The sequence below is a fragment of the Microcaecilia unicolor genome, chromosome 9 (genome assembly GCF_901765095.1).
Source record: "Microcaecilia unicolor chromosome 9, aMicUni1.1, whole genome shotgun sequence".
NCBI classification, from domain to species: Eukaryota; Metazoa; Chordata; class Amphibia; order Gymnophiona; family Siphonopidae; genus Microcaecilia; species Microcaecilia unicolor.
The window spans coordinates 174,627,005-174,653,255 of NC_044039.1; the positions used below are offsets into that span (position 1 = coordinate 174,627,005).

The window sequence follows — 26,251 nt, forward strand, 5'->3', positions numbered from 1 at the left end:
GGTTTTTAGGGTTAGCAGCTTGAGTTTTTCTGTTTTCGAATAACTTTCCTGATTATTACCTTATGGCTGGCATATTTTCTCTGTTTATGATTTATGGGCTTTATTTTAGGTAGTATTTAAAAAAAAAATTTTGTTTTGCACATTTTGCATCTGCCAACAAGGTAATTACCATTTTTATGAGGCAGATTAAACTTAGTTAAGTTGACTAATGCAGGGATGTTAAAGATAAAGCTTTTGTAGTTTGTATCTGAAGGATGGCATGATGTGTAAAACTGAAGAATGTATGTAAATTGTGTTTGTAAATTTGATTGTAAACCGTCTTGAGCAAGTGGCATAAAAGTTCTGCCGTGAACCAAGCGCAGCAAATTTGCTGTGGGGTGTTCAAAATAATGAACATGCAAATTAATACCACGTTAAAATCACAGCATTAATTAGCTGCTCACTAATCTGCGCTAATTTTCCTGTCAGTGCCTGAGGACTAATTGGCTCAGGCACCAATAGGAAAGTTGATGTTTAAAAAAAGAAAAGAAAAATCCCTGGTGGACCCCTCACAGAAAATTAGCTTGTGGTCCAGTGGACCTACCCACCCAACCCTCTGAACCACCTGCTCTGGCCCAGGCTCGATTCACTAGTCACCATTGGTCCTGGTGGTCTAGTAGATCTCTCCCCGCCCCCTCACAAAAAAATAGCCTATTGGTCCTTTGGGCCCAGTCCGACCTGACCCCAAGCCAGGTTATACAGATCCCAACCCCCTAGTCACCACTAACCCTGGTGGTCTAGTAGAATCCCACCCCTCCGTCCCCTCCACATATCTCATTTTAAGAGGCAGGAGGGATGCTTAATCTCCTCTTACCTCTGGGCCTGCCCTCTTCAAAATGGCGGCGCCTTGCCCTGCCCAGGAAATCCTGAGATGCACTGGGTGGGATCTAAGTAACATATAAGGAAGGGGTTTTTTTTTTCCTTAAAGGGCAGGCCCAGGGGTATGAAGGAGGAGGCATACAAGTGAAGGGATCTGGGGGGGGGGGGGGGGGGGGGGGAATCTACTAGACCACCAGAAAGTGGTGACTAGGGGGTTGGGCTCAGACTGGCTGGGGGTCCACCGGGTCAGGTAAGGGGTCCACTGGACCACTGGGGATATTTTTTAGATGAGAGGGGTAGACTCAGGTACGCCTTTGGTGAAGCCTGTCTGGGGCAGGGTGGTTGGGTTGGTGGAAGAGAAGGGGTGTCTTTAGACACATCTCTCAACCAACCCTCAATGCTGCACCAGACCAGGCGTTAGGTTTCTGGCACTAAACGCACCAGAGAGCTTTTTTTAGCACCACTACGGGCTTTCTAACAACCACATTTAAATACAGTCTGCACCAGGGGCGTATCTGGACTCTGGCGGTAGAGGGGCCAGAGCCAGAGGGAGGGGGCACATTTTACCCCCCCTCCCCGGAGCCACCGATCCCCCCCCCCCCCGCCATTTCCGGACCCCCCCCCCCCCCGCCACTGCTAGACCCCCCCTCGCCACCAATGACACTCTCCACCCCCTCCCGCCGCCGCCAACCCTCCCCCGCTGCTGTCACTTACCTTTGCTGGCGGGGGACCCCAACCCCCCGCCAGACGAGATCCTCTCTTCCATGCAGGCTGCGCCGCTGCAAGTTGCAATGCTTCCTGTTCTTCTGAGTCTGACGTCCTGCACGTACAACGCGCAGGACGTCAGACTGAATTCCAAATTCTGAGTCTGACGTTCTGCACGTTGTACGTGCAGGACGTCAGACTCAGAAGAACAGGAAGCGTTGCAACTTGCATCCTGCACGGAAGAGAGGACTTCGGCTGGCGGGGGCTTGGGGTCCCCCGCCAGCAAAGATCGGCGATGGGTTGGTGGCGGGAGGGAGGGGGAGGTGGAGAGGGTCTGTGGTAGGGGGTCCAGGGCGAAATCTGCGGGGGCCCAGGCCCCTGTGGCCCCACGCAGATACGCCCCTGGTCTGCACTAATGGTTTCAGCACTGATTCTGAAACCATTAGAGTATTGGGAGTACACTAATGTTGGTGCTAGTCTGGCGCTAATTGCCTCTAGCAGCGTTATATTTTGAGAATCAACCTATCAGAGTCATATTCAGTGGAACCCCGTTAATGAAACCCCTCCTGCTTGTCAGAAATCAGCCCATTATATCGGGGGCATATCTGTGGGAATTGATGCAGGTTTATCCATTAATTTAAATAAATACCTCTGGGATCTCTGCTGAAAAGAATTCAACACATGCACAGGTCTCTTGAGTAATATAGTACACTAGCCGCTGAGCCCGTGAAAACAGACTACTTTTGGAATGGGGGGGGGGGGTTCCGAGCCCCCCCCCCCCTGGAGTCGCTGCCGCCGCCCCTCCACCCGGCCCGAGCAGCACTGTAAACTTACATCAGCACGCAGCAGCAGGCACATCAGCAAAGGTGCCATCGGGGCGGGCTTCCTTCTCTGCCTGTGTCCCACCCTCGTGTGACGTAACGTCGGCGAGGGCGGGACAAAGGCAGAGAAGGAAGCCCGCCCCGACGGCAGCTTTGCTGATGTGCCTGCTGCTGCGTGCTGATGTAAGTTCACAGTGCTCGGGCCAGATGGAGGGGCGGCGGCGACTCCGGGGGAGGGGGAGCGGTTCCGACGTCTGCATCATGCCAGTAGAGACTTCCCTCTCTGTCCCGCCCCCATCATCATGTATTGAAGCGGGGGCGGGGCAGAGAGGGAAGTCTCTACTGCGCATTTGCGAGTGAGTACGGTCACTTGCCGTTTATATGTTTGATGGCAGAAAAAGACTGAGGAGGAGGAGGAGTAGTTATTACTGTGGGCTACCATTAAATGTGTGTTTGGTTTGGGTTTTTTTTTAAATGTTAGTAGCTACGTTTCCTTTTATAAATAGGACCTGAGCTAAACTAACATGAGTGAGTAGTAAAATTACACATTTTAACAATAGCATATGTTTGTTTATTTCATATTTGTATCCTGCCTTATCCCAAAGCAGGTATCAATTAAAACATACATAAAATCTGTTAACAAACAGCAAAACAAATAACAGAGCAAATTTCTTTATCATAAAAAAATTCTGACTCTGTTCTAACCTGGTTTACCAATTACCTGTCTGGTCGTACTTTCTAACTTAGGCATTTAAATACTCGTTCAGACGTTCTACCTGTCACCTCTGCGGTTCCCCAAAGCTCGGTTCTTTCCCCCACCCTGTTTAACAAATTTCGTGCTCCATTGCTCACTGTCATTCAAGGTTTCCTGCCTTTTTGCTATGCTGACGATATCCAAATTCTCTACCGCACCGCTGATATCATCTCTCCTCCTGACACTTTGAATTCTTGCCTTTGTCGCTGTCTCTTCATGGCTGAAAAAACAACTGTCTTTTTCTTAATCTGACTTAATGTGAATCAGTTGTTTTCACGGCTCCCAACTCTCCCTTGCCTCCTGCACCAGTTCTGGATAACACTCAGCTTGCCTATAAAGATTCCGTCAAAATGTTAGGTGTAATTTTCAACTTGAAATTCACCTTCAAGCAGCAAATAGATAATGTAGTCAAATCATCTTTGTTTGCCTTACATCAAATTTGCTCTGTTCACCCTTTTCTTTCACCACAATCCATCCAGTCCCTTATCCTGTCTCTGGCCATTACTCAGATAGATTACTATAGTTCTCTATAAGCTGGACTTCCACTCTCCTTTCTAAAACATTTCCAACTATTGCAGTCCATGGCTATTGAACTTGTACATCGGGCTTACTGTTTTGACCATGTAAGTCCTCTTCTCCTTTAAGAGCACTGGTTACCTGTTTTATATCGCATGTTATAAAGTTCTTATGCTTACTTTCAAGGTTTGCTTTTCCTAACGCTCCTGATTATCTGCATAGACATCTTGTCCCCTACTCTCCTGCCAGATCTTTTTGGTCTGTGGTCAGATCTTCTCTGTGTTCCATCTCCTGCAGCTCTGTCTTACACTTTCTCACCATATGGCATTCAGTTACCTAGGGCCCAGACTGTGAAATGGTCTTCCCTCCTCTCTTGGAGCTTCATTATCTCTTCCATTTTTCAAGGTCCTTTTAAAAACCCTTTTTATTCTTTTCAGCTTTTCCTACTGTCAATTAAGTTGTTCTCACCCTCTCCTTCCATACCTCTTCCCTTCCCCCACCCACAGGGTAGACTTATGATTACTGTGTTGTAAACCGCATAGCTTGCTTGTCAAAGATCAATTTGCAGCATATCAAATGGCTAGAAATAAATATTGATAATTACACCCCTAATTGACTCATCCACTTTGCTTAGTATTTGTCCTTGATGCCATGGATAAATTTCAGCTGCAGCCAAGCAGCCTGATTGCGTGTAAGATATCATTGCCTTATCTAAGACAGTTTCTTCTACTTTTCCTCATTGCATTCTACCCCTTAGTCCAGATCTAGCAGCCCTCCCACAAGGCCCCAGAATAATCCAAACAGCCACAAGAACCAGCATGGCCGTTACTTGAGCATATCATTCCTTAGGTCCCCATACCTCGATAGTTGGCACCCCATCACCACAAATAACCCAGGCAGCACAAGGAGTTCACAGCCTGCCTGACAGGCCAGGCTATATGAATGAATATACTCCTGCAAACACCTCCATCTTATTTTGTTATCCAGTTAAGATTTATTGCACCATGAATTGTGGAAATCTGTTGTGAAATTTTTAATTTGCAGGAGTATATCTGTAAAAACTCCTCTCTCACCCGGAATCAGTATAAAAGGATGTTCTGCTTTGTAATACAGTGAATTTTCCATTCCAGTGTGTCAGAGAATTCACCATAAGTGTTATAGTATGGCATGGATGGTCCCTGGTGTGGACCATGGACATCTCTAAACTGTATCTGTGTGGGTTATTGTATATGTGAATGCCTCATGCAAAAGTGGAAATTAAGATCTTCACCAGAATGTGATTGTGGCTATCAAGAACAGTCCCTGAAACGTTTAATAGCTTCATGGGAGATTCATAAGTATACAGAATCACTTGAGGCGGGAACTAATGTAGCAGAATCTCAAAATCAAAATTGTTTCCGTATAAAAGCTGAGCAGGAGCAGTGTAAATGACTCAACACCAAAAAAGTACAAATTAGCATGAAAGTGGAGAAAAAAAGACCTCTGAAATGACCCAAGCTCAACAGCATTCATCGTCTTGGAAGATTAGTGATGGCTGTACAACAGGATTATTTCCCCTGAAGCAGCTGTGTGAAACAGGGTTGCCCTGTCAGGAATGATTTACCTGCTATGGTGAAATTCTGGAGTGGCAAAGCTGGAAAAGAGAGAGATGCATTTATTGAAATTCCATAGCCTTTTTTTGTATGTGCGATTCCTGTTATGAGCTGGCAGTTTACACTTTAAGTGGAGTTTTTTTTCTTGACCCGTGATGACGGTGCACCCTTAGCTCTTATTCAGAAATGTGTGGGACAAACACAGGACCAGGGCCGGTCAAACCTGGTAAGCGCCACAGGGGGGCGCCTGCCTTCAAGGGCGGCGCTGCGCCGCCATACCGCGCCACCCTTGGTGCTTTAAATCTTTAATTTACCTCCGTTCTAGCAGCCGCGTCATTTGAAAGCCTTGCCCCGTCTCTAGCCTTCCCTTCCTTTGTGAGTTCGTTCCGCAGTCCCGCCTTCTGAAATAATTTCCTCGAGGGCGGGACTGCAGAACGAACTCACGAAGGGAGGGAAGGCTAGAGACGGGGCAAGGCTTTCAAATGACGCGGCTGCTGGAACGGAGGTAAATTAAAGATTTAAAGTACCAAGGGCGGCGGGGGATGGGGGCGAAGGAGAATCGCTGGACAGGGGCAGGGTGGGAGAAGAGAGAAAGGAGATGCTGGGGGGCGCACGGGTGCCGGAGGGGGGGCGCGCGGGCGCCAACTCATAGTCTGCAGGGGGGCGCCAGAGACCCTAGGACCGGCCCTGCACAGGACTCCTGTTTAGAAGAAATGGATCCATAGAAACTTAAGAGCAGACTTCTAAGGTCTGTGCCCTGATCAAGGCTGAATAGATTTGGATGGGCTAGAGTGGAACTGTTCCGGAGCTTTGACAAGGCCAGAGTCGGGCAGACTTCTACAGTCTATGCCCTAAAAATGGCAAAGATAAATCAAAATCAGGTATACTTATGACGTATCACATCATACCCTATGTAATGAGTTTATCTTGTGGGCAGACTGGATGGGACGATATGTGTCTTTATCTGCCGTCATCTACTATGTTATTGTTGTTGAGCTTGGGTTGTTTCTGAGGTCTCTTTTTTACTTTTATGCTAATTTGTACTTTTTGGTGTTTGAGTCATTCACAGTGTTCCTGTTCAGCTATTATGAGCTTCATTCAGCTACTCTTGAGACAGTCATAGGCTTCAGTGTCTCAGTGTAAAATTATAGTTACCGCAGTGCTGATGCATCAACCTCACACAAGAAGAGGAGGAGGAGGACAGGGTTCCACTGTATTCCAGAAATAGTCTTCCTATGTAAATTATTCTATGAAAAGCTGCTTAGGACCTGTCTCATTTTAAGAATTTGTATTTTCACTTGGAGTAATGCTTTTAATATATATCATTTATTCTGTATTCTGGCATCTTAAATATGTGGCAATATTTATTTTATTTTTGTTACATTTGTACCCCGCGCTTTCCCACTCATGGCAGGCTCAATGCGGCTTACATATTGTTTACAGGTACTTATTTGTACCTGGGGCAATGGAGTGTTTTACTGCTATATGTTATTTATTGGTGTGTGTTATATCTGTTGTTTATGTACGTACTAGCCGTTAAGCCCGTTAAAACGGGCGCGTACTGGAATGTTTTTTTTTTCCCAAGGCCCCCCTCCCGTTGCAGCTGCAAGGCCCCCTGCCATCCTCCTTCCCTGCCAGCTCAAAGGCCCCCTCTGTCCCTCCCTCCCAGCTCCAAGGCTCCAGTCCTCCCCCCTTCCCAGCTGCAAGGCCCCCTGCCCGCCCTCCCTCCCTCCCAGTTCCAAGGCCCCAGGCCCTCCCCCCCCCAGCTCCCAAGGCCCCCTTCCCTCCCTCCCAGTTCCAAGGCCCCCTGCTCTCCCTCACAACTGTAAGGGCCCCATTCCCTCACGACTGTAAGGGCCCCCCTGCCCTCCCTCCCAGTTCCAAGGCCCCCCCCCCGTGCCTTCTTCCCAGCCAGCTGGAAGGCCCCCTTCAGTCCAGCCCTCCCAGCTCCAAGGCCCCCTCTCCTTCTGAGACCTCCCATGTCTCCTCCCCCCCCCCCCCCCCCAAGGTAGCCGCTACCGCCCCCCCACCCCGGAGTCGCCCCCGCCCCCCTTCACCCGGCCCGGGCCCTCTCTTCGTTATTCAACTTACAGCAGCGCCAAAACAGCAGCGCGCAAGCAGCAGCTCCCGTTGGCCTTCCTTCACTGCCTGTGCCTCGCCCTCGTGTAACGACACGTCGGCGAGGGCGGGGCACAGGCAGGGAAGGAAGGCCGACGGGAGCTGAAGCTGAACTGCTTGCTGCTGTTTCGGCACTGCTGTAAGTTGAATAACGAAGAGAGGGCCCGGGCCGGGTGAAGGGGGGGTGGCGACTCCGGGGGTGGGGCGGTAGCGGCTACCTTGGGGGGGAGCTGTAGCGACGTCAGCGGTTCCCTCCCTCCCCTTCCGCGCAGTTTCCCTCTCTGTCCCGCCCCCTCCCCCCGTCATCACGTCTTGGCGCGGGGGCGGGACAGAGAGGGAAGTCTCTACTGCGCATTTGCAGGTGAGTCGGTCACTTGCCATTTATAGGTTTGATTGCTTATGGAGATGGTATATTATGTTTCTGGAAGGCTACTATAGATATATTCTGTTATCCCATCTCACCACCAAAAAAATATGACCTATTCTAACTCACAATTGTTTTTTTTTTTTAATTGTAAACTCCTCTGATACTACTACTTAACACTTCTAAAGCGCTACTAGGGTTATGTAGCGCTGTACAGTTTAACAAAGAGGACAGTCCCTGCTCAAAGGAGCTTACAATTTAATGGACAATGTGTGCAGACAATCAAATTGGGGCAGTCTAGAGTTTTCCTGAATAGGGGTAGAATGGTTAGGTGCCGAAGGCGACATTGAAGAGGTGGGCTTTGAGCAAGGATTTGAAGATGGGCAGGGAGGGTGCTTGGCTTATGGGCTCAGGAAGTTTATTCCAAGCACAGGGAGAGGCGAGGCAGAAAGGGCAGAGCCTGGAATGGAAGCACTTTGAAGAAGTGGAAATTAGTGCAGTTTTGGGAAGGGAAGAAGTCACTGCCTAGCCTGTGTGGGGCAAAAGAATATTCAGCTTATCCAGAAAATTTCTAGGAAAAGCTTTGTGGCATTGAGCCCCCTTCCCAGTACAGAATGAGAGGGACCTCCTTGGTAGCTCAGGCTCACAAACTCAGTAGTCCATGAGTTGTATAGTTGCTACTCTTCTTTTAAGACCTTCAAATGAGTCATTTTAAACTTTTCCCCAAATCAAATCTATGTTAAAACTGAAAAGAGGATACATTTGGGCAGGGCTTTTTTGAGAGTGTACTTGGGTGTACTGAGTACCGGCACCTTTTCCATTGTCTGCTGAAATTGACCCATGGTCCCTAAGTTTTAATGAAAGAGCTCAGGCTCTGCACACCAATTCTACCTTGTCATAGATTCTGTGGCTAATTACAGGGGGCCTGGCTATTGTGGGGTGGGTCCCTCAGTGATCACCCCACCCCTGAAGAGTAGCTTAGCATTTGAGTACCGGCTCCTTTTTTGCTACAAAAAAACGCACTACATTTGGGGGAAAAGTTTTATACAACAATGGTGACAATATCTTGGTAATATATTTGAGAACATGAATGCTGGCTAGGAAGATGTATTATCTGTTGCATACCTCATTATCTCACATAAAGTTTTGTTATTTGCAGCATGACAGAACTGGATAAGGAAATGAGCACCTTGAGAAGTGGCCTGAAGGCTGTGGAGACTGTAAGTCATAATCCTTGTTCTTCTGAGGTTGTCGCGCTACTCCAGTGCTTTTCAACCCTGTCCTCAGGGCACACCCAGCCAGTCAGGTTTTCAGGATACCCACAGTGAATATGCATGAGATAGATTTGCATGCACTACCTCCTTGGTATGTAAATCTATCTCATGCATATTCATTGTTGATATACTTGAAAGCCCGACTGGCTGAATGTGCCCCGAGGTTTGGGTTGAGAAGCACTGCTCTACACCAATGCTATACAAGATAATGTGTATCGGCCTCAGTTCCTTCTGTGCGTAAAAAAAAAAAATTTTCAACTCTGTCCCACTGTTGCATCATTTTTTGATCACCTCTGAAATTCAGATGATTGAATTCACAACAGTGATGCTGTATCCCTTCCCCAAAAAACTTGCAGTGTGCATGTGAACAAAGGAAGATTAAGCTGCTCATTTTCAAAGCACATAAATTCACAAAGTTACATAATATACGTAACTTTGTAAGTCTGTGAGATTTGAAAATGAGTCTCTAAATGTCCTAGGGTCAAAGGAAGCGGATTTCTGCTAGCAGTGCATTCCTATTTCACACTACAGTTGCTTGGCAGCACTGTCACTTTAATTGATTAGCAAGCAGGACAAGGAGCTCTGCTCATGGCTACTTTTATCTTGCTTCCTGTAGATAAATGTGTTTTTTCCTTCCTGCTTGCATGCTTGGCTCTTCCCTCCTCCAGCATATACAAGGAAACATCTGATGGGCTGATGCAGAAAGCTAACCCAGATGGATGCATGTGATTGGCATAACATCTGTGCGCAAGTTTCTGGGTGTTGGATGCAGAAAAGGGATGTGCACAGATGTTAACCCTGCAGAAAACCCCGTATTAAATCACTGGTGACCAGCATATTAAAATGAATAGTAATGAGGCAGTTAGCTATTTGGCCCCAGCACAGAGATGTGTGCAGAAAGCTATAAGGTGAGCACAATGCAAGAACTTGAACGCCAGGTCTGAGGTAGTGTAGAAAGGTTTAGTTCATTCTTCTGCAGTAAGGTCTTGAGGAGGATTTAATGCTAGTTTCTTTCCTTTTTTTTTTTTTTCGCTGCAAGAATAACAGTACCTGCGACTCTAGACAGAAGGGGAGGTAACAGTTCCAAGCCAAAAAAATACTGTATCTGCACATGAACCAGAATAGTGTGTAAATATTTACATCACAGGAAGTTATATGCAAGAAATTTGTGATGGCACTGTTTAATCCCAGAGTAACATTCCAGCACACACTGAGATGTAGCTGACACATTTTGCTCGGAAATGCGCACAGTACTAGCTGTTCTTGGCACATGCTTGTGCATCTGGTACGCTTGCCCTGATTAGCACACAAGTTCTGTGTGCTTCAAATTTATGAATGACTAGCTTACTGCATCAGTGAGCAAAATTTCAGCGTTACATTTGCACTAGAAACCGTGCACTCAGCCATCAGCACACGGCTCTACTGCACAGCTTTCTGTATTGACTCCTGAATGTCCAGCTTCCAAGAGTCTCGGTCTACCTTGTCGGTTGTTTCCTTTCACTAAGTTATAAAAAGAAATCCAAAACCACGGTATGTAGCGTTAGGTTGTATTGTTTCCACCCAAAACTACTGTTATCTTTCATATTGGTGTATAATTATTGATATATATAACATGGGAAGTGCCAGGGCCCTCCAAAAGATTGTCTGCAATTTATTTGTTTTCTGGCTGGCTTCCTTTTTGCCATTTTACCATGTTTCAGTGGTGGCAAAACAGGTATTCCAAGACTTTGTTTATTTTTTCCATTCATCCAGAGATGTTTCATCTAATAGATACTTCTTTGACCTAACAAGCTGCTGATGTAGCTAGGTGACTAAATCGAGCATTTCTTTGTCCTGTGATAAAGTCACCTTCAGGATAGTTGGGTTAAGGCAGTTTCAGTCTGAAATACAAGTCCCAGAAGGCATTGCAGGCAAGGAGCCAGAGGGTGAGATGAACGACCCGGACTGGACTCCTAGCTGCAATCGGGGAAGACATGGGTGTAAGCTGGCAGGTTGTGTAGAGTGGCTGCCACTAGGTGGAAAGAGAATTGGGAAACCCTGTGTGCAGGAGCTCATCATTGGTCTCATTAGTCTAATGTTTAACTCAGCTGGTTTGGGTGTGAGGAAGCTAATGGAAGGAGAATGATTGGTTGTGGTAGCTGAAGCCAGGTATTGATTAGGCAGGTGGGAAGGAGGCCCAGCAGTGGAGTTCAGTTCAGGAGAGAGAAGCAGTTGCAGGCTGAAAACCCTTGGGCAAGGAGGTCCCTAAAGTACTGGTAGTTACAGGCTGAAAATCCTTGGGCAGGGAGGTCCCTAAAGTACTGAAGCAGGCTGAGATTCCTTGGGTGAGAGGAAGTCCCAAAAGTATTGAATTCACTGTGAAGCTGATGCAGGGGAAAACCCTTGGTTAGAAGGAGTCCCTAAAATATTGAACTCTCCTGAAGGTAAAGATGGATAGAAGGTAGAAACTGCTACTGGGTGACTGAACTGTGATGATGAACGGAAAGAACTGTTTGTCTTGGGAATTGAATTACTGGTTATTGTGCACTGGATAAAGAGCCCTGACTGGAGCCTGTAAGCCTGTATTGAATCCTGGTATGTGCTATGCTGCTGTTGGAACTGTGTACTAGAAACCTGCATGGAATAAAAGTCCTTAAGATTGAAGTTACTGGTGGACATCTAGTTCTTCATTGTACCGGGAGCCTGTGGCTGGAGGAGATTGTTCTATCCTTGGCTGCACAAGAGAGGTACCTGGTTACAGTCCCCATGTATTTTGAAGGCTTGGGAGGAAAGAGGAACAGGAACATAAAAATAAATGGTGTTCTAAAACCATTTATAAAGGGTGGTTGTTTTTTTAAAATAATAGATAAACAGTAAAATAATTGCCCGGTAAATAAAATTTTTATGTGGTTAATTGTATTTTTGAAACTCTAAGGAAATCATTTTATAAGCTTTTTCCTGTGTAGATGGACTAGAAATGTAAATGGCAGTTTCAGAAAACTGCTATTTACACATGGAGATGTTTGGGATGCCTAGAAATTGAGGGTGCATGTTAGGGCATGTTCTGGGCAGGCTGAAAATTTGTACACACCTTTCCCATCTTACAATGGGATTACATTTTCATGTAAACCAATTTCCCCATCCGGTTCTGCACCAGCTCAGAGGCATGCATAGAATTTTAAAAAGTGCTCACTTCAGCCAGAGCTTTGCTATAAGGCGTTAAGAGAGTTAATCACTTTGATTCCCTGGCATTTCTGTTCTGCCTCAGAGTTAAAAAATAAATAAATAAAAATAACTGGCAACTTAATTGCTGCCACCTAGACATACAGTTCTCTTAGATCAGAGAATAATGCATATAAACACTGGCATGTATATATGGCGGCTGCAAAATAGCCACTTCCATGTATAAGTGCCGGCACTTATTTTAGTCTGCTCTTTGTTTCCAAGTATAAGCTTTGAAAAGTGCTGCTTGCCTTATCCTCATGGTTCCGCGTGTAAATGTAGGTGTATTCTATAACTATGTGCGTAAATTGTTTTAACAAGCTGTTAAGCGTTAACAGATCTTAAGCAATAATGAGCACTGATTGACAAAAATTAGAATTTACGCGCGTACATTGCTAAGCAAATTCTGTAATGTACTGCGCCTAAATTCTAACATGCGCAGGCAAAAAGGGGCATGCTTAGGAGTGTGGAAATGGGTGTTTTGTGGGCATTCCAAAATCTGCACGCATTGTTATAAAATATGGGGCCAGTGCGCTTAACTCTATGCCAGCTTTTCATTGGTGTAAAGGGACGCGTGTAGATTTAGTCGCATGAACTACTCCTAAACATATTCTAAATATGCATGGTATTTAGAATACGCTTAGGCGTAATTGCCTGACGCCTGTTAATTTTAGGCACCATATATAGAATTGGGCCCTATATGTGCCAAAAAATAGACATGTATTTGCCATTGTCCTTCTACATATTTTATAAAAGGTTCAACTTTGGGCAGAGCCTTTTGTAAAACACAGAGCATTGAACCTGGACATTCCAATTCCTCCTTTGATAATGTAAGCCGTACATACAGGCAAAATCCTTTTGCTACAGGAAGAATATATAGGGCCTCCCACTTCAGAGCAGAAACCGTTCCTAATTTGGCTCATTCTGCTGAGGAGGAAAAATGTACCTGTGAAAACGACAGAGTAGTTCATCTTCCTGAGGAGACTTAGCAAAGCATATAGCATGATCCTTTTTTGATGGACAGCTATGGAAATGTGGTGCTGGCAGATGTTGTTAAATGTCTCTTAATTTCTCATCAGGAGCTGGAATACCAGAGATCTCAGCCACCACAAACTGGGGATAAATTTGTATCCGTTGTCAGCCAGTTCATCACAGTCGCCAGCTTTAGTTTCTGTGATCTTGAGGATCATCTAACAGAAGCCAAAGAGCTGGTGAGCAACCTGTTTTCCTGGGCTTTGTGGGATATTTCTCCATGTACCCTGTGAAACTCATCAAGACCAGCGGAGGAAGGAAACAGGATTTGTTACAAGTGGTGGTATCTTTATACTGAGTTAACATAAGACTGTCCAAAGATGTGGGTGTGCTTGCTGATCCTTATTTATATGAATTTGATTTCTTGCTCTTTCAGTCAAGCCCAGAGTGAGTTAGAATAGGAGAAGAAAAAAAAAAACTGGGTGTCTCTGACATCTAGGTTCAATAGCCTCTGCAGGTCTCCATTCTTGATATACAGATGTCAGTGTGCTTTACTGATGTTGGATGGTAGTGTAGCTCCTGTAATCGCTTCAGTTCTCCCACCCCCCAAAAATCTCACCTCCCCAGTCGTAGACACAAGGCCTTAACCATTGCTAAGAAGTAAGGCAAACACAACAGACACAGATGTCAACATAGAACAGACAGAGATGTCAACATAGTCTAATAAGCCTCTCAGTTCTATTGAAACAAGACTAATAAAAAAAAACCCCAGAAAAACACAGCATAGTCCTAAATATATACATTCTTTAGAACATACATATACATGGTTTTCATATATAAATAAAAACCAGAATGTAAAAGCCTACAGGGACACAGTAGAGAGGTCCCAACTCCAGTCTGGCAAGCTCTGTACTGCTATAAGGTCACCTAAAGGGAGAGCATCACCGTGGAGAGGCAGGAAGTGGTCCTGTACCAGGCCCTGCCCTCCAGGGGATGCAGTATCCTCTTGCACTGAGGTTGTCTCTCATGGGCTTCTGCCCTTGAGGGAAGGGTTAGGACGGCAATTTTAGTTGGCGATTCAATTATTAGCATGTAGATAGTTGAGAGGCTGGTGGACATGAAGATCACCTGGTCATTTGCCTGCCTGTTGAGAAGGTGGTAGACCTCACATATCACCTAGATAAGATTTTAGATAGTGCTGGAGAGGAGCCTGCTCTCTTCATACATGTGGGTACCAGTGACATAAGAAAATGTGGGAGGGAAGTTCTGGAAGCCAAATTTAGGCTCTTAGGTAGAAAGCTGAAATCCAGAACATCCAGTGTAGCATTTTTCAAAACTGCTTTCCCATTCCACACGCTGGACCCAGAAGACAAGCAGACCTCCGGAGTCTCAATGCATGCAATGCATGGCTGAGATGATATTGCAGGGAGGAAAGTTTTAGATTTGTTAGGAACTGGGCAACATTCTGGGGAAGGGCGGGGGAAGCTATTCCGGAAAGATGGGTGCCACCTTAACCAGGGCACAACCAGGCTGTTGGCATCAACATTTTAAAATGAGGATAGAGCAGCTTTTAAAGTAGAAACCAGAGGAAGGCCGACAGTCGCTCAAAACCGCATGGGTCGGAACAAGGTATCTTTAAATGATATCACCAAAACAGGGGAAGATAGGGCATCCTGATAGAGAGGTTGCAATAAAGACTATAGGAGATCAGGTGTCTTTAAATAAAGAGCAGACAGATTTTAAAGATTGCAAATTATCACTGTCAACTGCTGAGCAAGTTATAAATAGGAACAACAAACATTGTTCAAAATGTCTATCTGCAAATTCCAAAAGCCTAAAAATTAAAATGGGAAAGTTAGAATATATTGCACTAAATGAAAAGAAGATAAAATGGACATTTCTGAAACCTGCTGAAGGAAGATAACCAATGGGACACTGTCATACTAGGATACAAATTATATCACAGTGATAGGATGGACAGAATTGGTAGAGGGGTAGCATTATACGTTAGAGGGCCTTGAATCAAATAGACTAAAAATTCTGCAGGACACAAAGCACAGCTTGGAATCCCTATGGATATAAATTCCATGTTTGAAGAGGAAAGGATAGTATTCTGCTGGCCAAGATAAACAGACAGATTCAGAAATATTATCCATAGGCATCCCATGTAAGAGAGCGGCTAACAAACTGGGTAAGACAATAGTAATGGATGATTTCAATAACCCCGATATTGACTGGATAAATAAATCAGGGCGGGCCAGGGAAGTAAAGTTCCTAAATGAAATCAAGGTCTGCTTAATGGAGCATGTGGTTGAGGAACCAATGAAAGGGGGAACAATTATAGATCTAGTCCTTAGTGGAGCACATGATCTGATGCAGAAGGTAATGGTGCTGGGGCCATTTGATAACTGATCATAATGTGATCAGATTTGATATAATCTCTGGAGTAAATACACACAGAATCCAATACATTAGCATTTAACTTTCAAAAAGGAGTCTATGATAAAATGAGAACTGGTTAAAAGAAAAGAAAACAAAATCTTAAGATGAGCAGCTGCAGGGTCATAAATTTGCATCAGGCATGGAAGTTGTTCAAAAATACCATCCTGAAAGCCCAGACCAGTTATATTCCATGTATTGAGAAAGATGGAAGGAAGGCAAAATTATAGCTGGCATGGTTAAAAAGCAAAGTGAAGGAAGCTATTAGAGTTAAAAGTACATCCTTCAGAAAATGGAAGAAGGATCCAATAAAGATAATAGAAAACAGCATAAGGAATAGCAAGTCAAATGCAAAGTGCTGATACAGAAAACAGACTTTGAAAGGAAAATTGCATTGGAGGCAAAAACATAATAAAAACTTTTTTAAAGGTATATTAGAAACAAGAAGCTGGTAAGGGCACTCAGGGAAGACCAAGGCCATTTCGAAGAGACTGAATGAATTCTTTGCTTCGGTCTTCAACAAGGAAAATGTGAGGGAGATACCAGTGCCAGAAATGGTATTTGTATTCTGATGAGTCAGAGAAATTGAAACAAATTTCTGTAAACAAGAATGTCACAAAATGCCTAGCCCACCCACCTGTGGTTACACCGTGGCCACTTAGAGGGTCTATCCCTATTACAGCTCAGGTCCACCTGCACTTGCTGCTTGTGCTGTACACTAACACAGTTCTCCCACTGACTGGGTCACAACCGCCTCTGGGCGAGTCTCCCACTCTCAAATTATCCCCAGTGATTTCTAGGTTACTGGGGCCACACTCCCAGTGGTCCCACAATTCCTAGAACGTACTCACAGGCCCAACACACAAAAACCAGGATTCTTTATCAGTCCAGACAGCAGTGTCAACAAACTAAACAGATTTATTGTCACACTGGAACATTGAACAAAAAAATGTGCAATCAGTAAACAATAACAGGTAACTGAAATAGGGATCAATTATAACACTAACTAAACATCTATATACTATCTAAATAGTACCTGGTAAGGTCAGGACAAATAATTCACCGAGCCTCAGCAAAGAGATCTGTCTCTCTTTCCTCCCGGGCTAAGACTGAAGCAACAGCCAGCATCTGCTGGGTAATTTCAAACTCCAGGCCAATCAAAGCCCAGAACAGTCAAGTTTCAAATAAAAAAAAACTGGTTACATCACTACAGGCATTTCCTATTATCTGTGCTAACAAAAAGAAAGAGAAGTCAGTCTTCTGTAACAGTTTTAAGCATAAACATGCACCATCTGCTGGCCAAACTAGAGAAACACTCTTCAGAATTAATTTAGGCAGGAAAATATCCAATACATTTTTACAGGCTTAAAACATAATGTTTCTTCACAAAGAAGATGTAATGTGGCAATTTGCTAAAGAGTAGCAAATCACCTAGACCGGATGGTATACATCTCAGAGTACTGGTAGAACTGAAAAATGAACTTGCAGAGCTATTGTTAGTAGTACATAATTTATCTTTATAATCAAGCATGGTACCAAAAGATTGGAGGGTGGCCAATGTAACGTCACTTTTTAAAAAAAGAGTTCCAGAGGTGATCCAGGAAATTATAGGTGAGCCTGACGTCGGTGCCAGGGTAAATGGTACAGACTATTATAAAGAACAAAACTACTTAGCATTTACATAGGCATGAATTAATGAGACAAAGCCAACATGGATTAGGGAAATCTTGCCTTACCAATCCACTACATTTCTTTGAAGGGGTGAAGAAATGTGGGTAATAGAGAGCCAGTCAGTATTGTGTATCTGGATATTCAAAAGGCATTTGACAATGTTCGACTCCTAAGGAAATTAGGATGTCATGAGATAAGAAGTAATGTCCTATTGTGGGTTAAGAACAGGTTAAAAGATAGAAAACAGAGAGTAGGGTTAAATGGTCAGTATTCTCAATAGAAAATTGTAGATATTCGGTTCCCCAGGGGTCTGTGCTGGGTCTGCTGCTTTTTAACATATAGCTAGCTATAGCATTGACAGCTGGAGGCACTTCACTGACATCCTTGCTCCTGAGACAGCACAAGAAGAAGGGGGCCAATGTGGCAATGAATTTTTTTGACTAGCAGGGCTTCTGCATCCCCACCAGTAAAAGTATGATATCTAATGTGGGGTGGATGGGGAGGGAAAGGAGATGCATGCCCCCCCCCCCCCCGCCCCCCCCGGTGGACTGCTGGCTATGCCCCACCTTTAATCGCAGTATTAATCGTGTGATAAAAAAAATTTTAATTGAAATGCAGCCTTATTAAAAATATGATGTTTTGGGAGGAGAGGAACAGATTAGGGGCCTGTAATTTAATTGAGTGGGGGAGGGCATAAAGTGCCTAATACCCTTGCACCAGCCCTGAGCATATAATATTTTCATAAGTGAAGTGACACAATTATTTTATGGGGTTCAAGTTCTATATACCACTTTCACTTAGCAAAAATGTTCAGAGTAAGATGGGTGAATGAGCTCAGCAGTTTCAGTCCTACATCCAGCTCACAAAACACAGGCAAGAAGGCAGCAATGACCTTCTACTTTTACGAGATGGTATGCAGTTGCAGCCTCATTTCACCAGATAATGGTGATCAGAAAGATATTTTGTGTTTGTTTGCATTTACAGTTACAAGCTCGTGCCCTGAAAGTGGTCTCTGCTTCATTCCCAAGGCTGTAATTTGTGCCAGTGCATTCCAAGCCATATTACAATTTTTTTTTCAGCTTTTGGGGCGGATGTGTATTTAATTAACTTTACTCCCTAGCAGGAAGAAATTACAGAACAGCATCTGGTCCCTTGACCCTTCTATTAAATGTTGCAAAACTTGAAATTCGGGTTACCAAAGCCTGTAATTGAAAGCTATAGGGGTACATTCCCTTTGTATTATTAGCACCTTTCAGCAATGGGCAGGTCCCCTGATGGTAACTCCGCTATCAGGTCCTTAATGCGTATGCAAGATTCTTGTTCTGGCTCAACAGGACCAAACTCTCCTAGAAATGATACCAGTGGTACTGGATCTGGCCAGTATATTTAAAAGATCTCTGTGTTACTTGCTGGACCATTTTGCTGAATGACATTGCAGAAGAAAACTGGATGCAATCATTGGGTTTCAGTACTAAACCAGAGTGAGTGTTTATGAAGTGTGAGGTTCATGAGAACATAAGAATAGCCATACAGGGTCAGACCAATGGTCCATCTAGCCCAGTATCCTGCTTCCAACCGTAGCCAATCCAGGTCACAAGTACCTGGTAGAAACCCAAATAGTAATGAAAAGGATACCGGAGTGCACAATACGTGACAACATATAATACTTGCTCAGTAAACACTATAGTTGCGTTAATCGCTGAGGGCCCTGTTTACGAAGGTGCGCTAGCGTATTTAGCACGCGCTAATGCTAGACACACCCATAGGAATATATGGGTGTCTCTAGCATTAGCGCACACTAGTTTTTAGCACGTGCTAAAAAAACATTAGCGCACCTACAGGACAGCTTAGTAAGCAGGGCCCTGAAAGACTTATGTATCTGTGTATAATTTTTATATGTAATTTTTAGGCAAAGAGGCATTATACATATGAAAGGCTATTGGATCTCCTATAGCACACAGATCCAGACCTCACCAGCTTGAATTAATCATCTGCCTTAAATATCAGAAAAATGTTTATTCTGCACAAAACTTTAGAAAGCAAAACAGCAACCAATTTACTTATCTGAACATGTGATTCCCATGCCCCTCCTGACCCCCCCCCCCCCCCCCCCAATTTACTCTTCCGTAGGTTTTAACAAAATTGGCATGATTGTTTCCTCATTCCTGTCTAAATTTTGTAGTTCCTTTTCCAGACTTTGACATATGTATTGTTTTTGTTTTGTAAACCAGTTAGGTATGGCAGTGTATCAAGCACTAATAAACCATAAACTATGATTGTGCAGAGTAAAAAATCATGCAGACTGTGACTATAATAACCTAATGCCTAATGGACTTTGGAAACCTTGCACAGTGTGTTCTGCATGTTCCTGTCAATTCCGTTACAGTGTTTCATGGATATGACAGATTTAAATTATAACTCTAATTTCAGGGTCAGTACTGAATTGTTTGGTTGAGAATCTGCTGACGTCTGAGTATCTGATAGCATGGTGCATAGGGCTTGGAGCCTCAGAGAATGTCTTGCTTTCCAAACACACACATTTGAATTGTTCAAGACCCCTGATCCGTTACAGTTTCAAAGAAAAATCCTTACGTACTCAAAATTCTAGCTTCTGTTAATACTGGGGACATTTTAAATACTGTAAATCAACTAAGGCACAGCCTAATTGGCTGAGTAGATAGTTTATCAAAACTACTGCTACTACTTATCATTTCTATAGCGCTACTAGACGTACGCAGCGCTGTACACTTGAACATGAAGAGACAGTCCCTGCTCGACAGAGCTTACAATCTAATTAGGACAGACAAACAGGACAAACAAGAGATAAGGAAATATTAAAGTCAGGATGATAAAATAAGGGTTCTGAACAAGAGTTAGGAGTTAAAAGTAGCATCAAAAAGGTGGGCATATTGTGGTCTAAGCACTGGTAGTACAAGCAGGTAATAACCTTTGGTGTGTACAGTCTTCCAGGACTTTGTCTTCCATACAGGTCATTTACAGCTGGAAATTCAGTTTCTTCTCAGGGATTATTACATATCCTTTGGAAGAGCATTACCCAGCCCCATCATGAAGGCCACCGGTCTGATCAGGCTATTGGTAATGAATATGCCTGAGAAAAGTTTGATTATATTGGAGACCTCAGTGTATGCACATTTGTCTCATGCATGTTCACTGTGGCAAGCTTCATAACCCAGCTGGCTAAGTGTGCCCCAGGAGAGAGCTGGAAAACACTGCTTTGGAACATAAGCATTGCTGATAATTTCCTAGTGATAGAATTTAGGTATTAAAGAATGAAATATTTTGTGCAATAAATGTTTATTGAAAACAAACAAGTATCGTTAACAGTAATACAACTATACAAATCAAAACAGTTTGAACCCCCCTAGAACCTTCCATCCCCGCATTTTTTATGAACGTTGTATTTATTTAGGAATACACTAAAGTATTGAAGTTATTGTAGGGTGTGGAAATACAAAATCTACACTATCACATAGAATTTCCACTGGATGGAAATGGCTTGTATATAAATGTAGTTCTGCATAGAGTCAAAAACAACATAATGTAAGATCCTGTTCAATTCTGGAAGGAAAACGGCCTCACAGATCTCCTAGATTGAAACCATCCAATAGAGCTAAACCAGATCATAACAATCTTCTATTCATCACTGGCCTGAAAAAACCTTCCGAAATAGATGATTCCTACTATATCAGTATACTTGTTTAGAGTATTGTATGTTATGTACTTAGTGCTTTTTCTGCTTGTTGTGCTATTTTCACATATTTTATAGGCAATTTCTAATAGAAAAAACAAATAATCACAGTCAGAACTACATTAGTGACATAAACTTAGGAGATATAGTGCTAAAAGAACACTTATCTTTTCAGCACTGACTGCTACCGGCACTTTGGGAGTCATCTGCTGGAACTAAGTTTCTTCACCCCAAGCCGATGATGGCCAGCGTTTCGTACTGCTGCTTCAGGGTCTTGGTGGCGGGGCTGCTTCTGAAGGTGAAAGCAAAAACAACAATTACAGTTTTCACTCCAATGTTACTTAATTCTAAAGTCTCCATAACTACAGTACTTGAAACTGTCACAGGTTCGCTCCTCAGTGCCTCTGTCAGCAATGGAATGAGTCAAAATGGCTCCCGTGTTATATGCTGTATGACGTCAGACGCGACTGAATTTTCGTCCAGTCAAGAAGAATGTTTGCAAAATCAGGTCAAAGTCTTAATGCCATTTTGACTCAGTCCATTGCTGACAGAGGCACTGAGGAGCGAACCTGTGACAGTTTCAAGTACTGTAGTTATGGAGACTTTAGAATTAAGCAACACCGGAGTGAAAACTGTGAGTAATTGTTTTTGCTTTCACCTTCAGAAGCTGCCCCACCACCAAGACCCTGAAGCAGCAGTACGAAACGCTGGCCATCGTCTGCTTGGGGTGAGGGGGTGAAGAAACTTAGTTCCAGCAGATGACTCCCAAAGTGCCGGTAGCAGTCAGCACTAATGTAGTTCTGACTGTGATTATTTGGCTTTTCTGTTAGAAATGGCCTATAAAATATGTGAAAATAGCACAACAAGCAGAAAAAGCACTAAGTACATAACATACAATACTCTAAACAAGTATACTGATATAGTAGGAATCATCTATTTCGGAAGGTTTTTTCAGGCCAGTGATGAACAGAAGATTGTTATGATCTGGTTTAGCTCTATTGGATGGTTTCAATCTAGGAGCTATGTCAGGCCTTTTTCCTTACAGAATTGAACAAGACCTTACATTGTTTTGTTTTTGACTCTATGCAGAACTACATTTATATATAAGCCATTTCCATCCAGTGGGAATTTTATTTAGGAATATGCATAAGATAGGCTTATCTTCAGTAGCCTCTTAAATTGTTGAGGATTATCACATAATCTCAGGTGGCCTGGAAGGCTATCCCACAGGACCAGTCCAACAATCGAGAAAGTATGTGCTCTAGTATCGACATAATGACAATCCATAGGGAACGGTAGACACAGTTGCTGTGATCTCTTAGAACGCAAAGAACAATTAGGACGATACAGTTTCAGAACAGAAGTAAAATTAGCAGGAACTGTTGCATAAACCCACTGATGAATTAATACAGCAGCCTTAAACATAACAGTGCATAACAGGCAACCAATGCAGACATTTTAAAACAGGAGAAATGTGTGCTTATTGCGATACTCTGGTAATTAACTGCGCTGCCGCATTTTGGATGACCTGCAGAGCCTGGAATCTAGCAGATGACATCCCTAAATACAAAGCCTTACAATAATCAATTTTCACTAGAACCAGACTCTGCACGACCGTCCAAAAATCCAATGGTGGAATCATCCCCTTCAATTTACTCAGTACCCACAATTGGGGGGAAAAAAGGCAGATGAAATGGCATATCAACTTGGTTTACAGAAGGCAAAAGTAGAGACTAATAGACGATTCACCACTGGAGACGTGAGTCCAACAGTCTTTATTATATCAGAGATAACGACCCGACACAGGCCGTGTTTCGACGCTAAATGAGCAAATGATAGTTTGTATCCAGCATATTCTGTTTGGTGCTACGTGATCAGTGAGTTGACAACACATATACAAGTAGGACTCTTCGTTTTGCATTCATTACTTGGTGTATTTATTGACCCCTGATGCAGACGCTTTTTAGCGTCGAAACACGGCCTGTGTCGGGTCGTTATCTCTGATATAATAAAGACTGTTGGACTCACGTCTCCAGTGGTGAATCGTCTATTAGTCTCTACTTTTGCCTTCTGTGATTCGTCATCGTAGAGAACTTTTCCTGTTCTATATTTTGGATATCAACTTGGTTTTGCATAGAAAGAATTTCATCTAGGAACACTCTTAGACTTCGAGTAGACATCTTAACGGTCAATTTGACCCCATGATATTCTACCATTGTAGGCAAACGCAGATCCAAAGTTTGACCAACATACATGATCTCTGTTTTTAAGAAATTTAGGCCCCTGCTTACAAAGCTGCACTAGCGGCTGCTGATGCGGTAATGCTGACACAGCACATTCACAGCTTTGTAAACAGGGTGGTTAGAGACGATCTATGTTGAGACATCGAAATCAAAATTTTGTCAAAACATTCCATCAACCTTAAAAGTTGGATCATTATTTTCAAAAGAAAAATTGGATATTATCAGTGTCCATTCTATATGACATACGCAGTTCCTACAATACTTTTTCCAAAGATACCATAAAGAAATTAAAGAGCAAAGCTGACAAGGCAGACCCTGTGGCATACTCCTATTAATGGGAAAATCTTCAGAATAACAATCAATCCAGACATAAAAAGAGCACTCCTGCAGTTCCTAGGGGTGCTGACACCCGGGGCGGATCGCCAATGCGCCCCCCCCCCCCGGGTGCACGCCACTGGGGGGGGGGGGGGGGGGAGCCGCGCGTCTGTCGGCTCTTTGTTTCGATGCTCCCTCTGCCCCGGAACAGGAAGTAATCTGTTCCGGGGCAGAGGGAGCATGAAAACGAAGAGCCGACAGGCGCGGCACCCCCCCCCCAGCAGCATGCACCCGGGGCGGACCCCCCCCCCCTTGGTACGCCACTGCACTCCTGTAAATAAGATGAAACCCGTGCCCAACACCTTGTCTCATACACCAAATTCAAAAAGAACATTAATCAAAAGTCTATCATCAAAAGTGTTGTAGGCTGAGGCAGTATCTAATGTAACAATTAAAAAAAGTATGATTACAATCTATACCAACCCTCAGGTCATCCATCATCAATAACAGCAAAAACTCTACATTGTGATGTTTCTTTAATCCAGATTTGACTGTCCAATAAACAGTTTGCCTCAACAAAATCAATAAGTTGATTTAACAGTTCTTTCTCAATAACTTTTTCTAAGAAAGACAAAACAGAAATCGGTCTATAATTATAAGTAAAGGCCTAACAATAGGCTGTTTCAGACATCTAAATAGCAAACCATCTTGTAAAAACATATTATTAATTTTTACTAAAGGTAGCTCTATTATCAACTGTGGCATAAAACGAAACAATGCAGAAGAACTGATGTGCACTGTCTCCCTTTATGCAGGTCTATCCCATATGTATTTGTTTTGGATATCCTGAAAACCTGACTGGCAAGCTATATCGCACCTACCTGTGTTATATGTAGCATTAATATACGAGCATCTAAATGTTTTCTATTTTAAAAAGCCATGTCTGTATGTGCAGATAATAAAATAAACATGATTTTCATTGTTCCCCAGTTTACGAAATCCGTGAAGCACTTTAGTGAAGATGCTGGTAAAATGCAGCCAGATGAGTTTTTTGGCATTTTTGACCAATTCCTTCAGGCTTTTTCAGAAGCCAAACAGGAAAACGAAAACATGAGGAAAAGGAAGGAGGAGGAGGAACGCCGAGCGCGCATGGAGGCCCAGGTGAGAGAGTGCTATTTGGTTTCTACAATATTTTAAGCAGACCAGAGGGAGACAGCAACACATACAAACGTGAAGCAAATAGCAATGTAGTGGACCACCAGTTGAACAACAAGGTGGAGCCAAAGGTCAGAGGAAGTAGATTTTGTTGAAGGATCCGACAAGGCCTGCGTTTTGGCAAGTGCCTACGTCGGGGATCAGGAAGGTGTTAAGCAATGCAAAGCTTCCTATAAGAATTCCACAATCACAATGGCAAAGTATCAAACAAACCCACTTCTTCATCCTCTTAACACAGTCCTCTGCTACACAGTTTTAAGTCCTGTTCAAGGGCTTTCCTCACGTGAGCTTCTCAGGCTATTCTTTCTTCTCAGAGTACAGGGCTGTAGGTCTTCCTCCCCTGTGTTTTGAGAAAAAAAGAATGGCCTGAGAAGATCACATGAGGAAAACCCTTGAACAGGTCTTGCACAGCACAGGACTGTGTTAAGAGGATGAACAAGTGTGTTTGATACTTTGCCATTGTGATTGTGGGAATTTTTACAGGAAGCTTTGCATTACTGTAACACCTTTCTGACCCCTGACGAAGGCACTTGCCAAAACACGGCCATGTCGGGTCCTTCAATAAAATCTGCTTCCTCTGACCTTTTGGCTCTGCCTTGTCGTTACATCAGTGGCCCCACTGCTCTGCAATTTGCTTCGCTTGTTGTAGAATATTTCCCATCACCTTTCATAGGTCATATTTCCCTTGATTCACAAATTACTTGCTGTTTGTAACAAAAATCATGCAGTAAAAAATGTACAAGGACCAGAGCTTAGGCATGTTTGATCCTGACATTTAATTAGCATGCTTTTGGGAGATCATCCTATCGTGGTTTTCTCTGTATATGATCATACGCGGCTAGAAAATGTTGTAAGATATTGCCTGAATGTAGGTGAGAAATATGCAGCTGCAGGATCCCAGCACAGAAGGGCATCCCCATTTCTACATGCACACTGGGGGAGTGGGGGTAAGTTTATAATGTGTTTTCTGGGTGTAAAGTACGTTTTACATGCAGAAAATGTCTCTTATAAACACGCATAAAGATATACGTGCTGACAAGATCACAAATGTATTTGTATGTGGACCATGCATGGGTGTCCCAAGTGGCATAGTTTGAATGTAGTTATGGGATATAAGTGTATTTTATAGAATACAAATTAATACTCAGAATATATATACTCTGTAGTCCTTCGGAGCAAATGTAAGTTTATGTAGGAGCATTTGTGCAGAGCGGTGTATGTGCTTATTTTCTAATGACACATGGAGGCGTATTTTCAAACCCTATAGAACTTTGTAAGTCTAAGTGCTTTGAAAATGAGCTTCATAGGCACTTATGTTGCCTTAATAAATTAAAACCATTCCAAACAATCTCTTAACCCTTAAATGCATATGTAACAGACCATGAAAAAAACAGAACATTTCATCTCTGTACATTTCATCACAGGTCCTTTTTATCTCTCTCCCCTCCCCCTCCTCAAAAGAAAAATAAAGGAAATTGAGGGGT

The 26,251-nt window shown here is 43.4% G+C and overlaps 1 protein-coding gene across 4 annotated transcripts in view; it reads left to right on the top strand.

Moving 5' to 3' along the window:
* Positions 1-26,251, top strand: part of DAAM1 (dishevelled associated activator of morphogenesis 1) — a 348,912-nt gene that overhangs the window by 319,039 nt on the left and 3,622 nt on the right. For all 4 annotated transcript variants that reach the window (XM_030214350.1, XM_030214349.1, XM_030214346.1 and 1 more), the window contains 3 exons: positions 8,888-8,948; positions 13,283-13,414; positions 24,543-24,713. In XM_030214350.1, the coding sequence (XP_030070210.1) occupies positions 8,888-8,948; positions 13,283-13,414; positions 24,543-24,713 (364 nt within the window). The remainder of the gene's footprint in view (positions 1-8,887; positions 8,949-13,282; positions 13,415-24,542; positions 24,714-26,251) is intronic.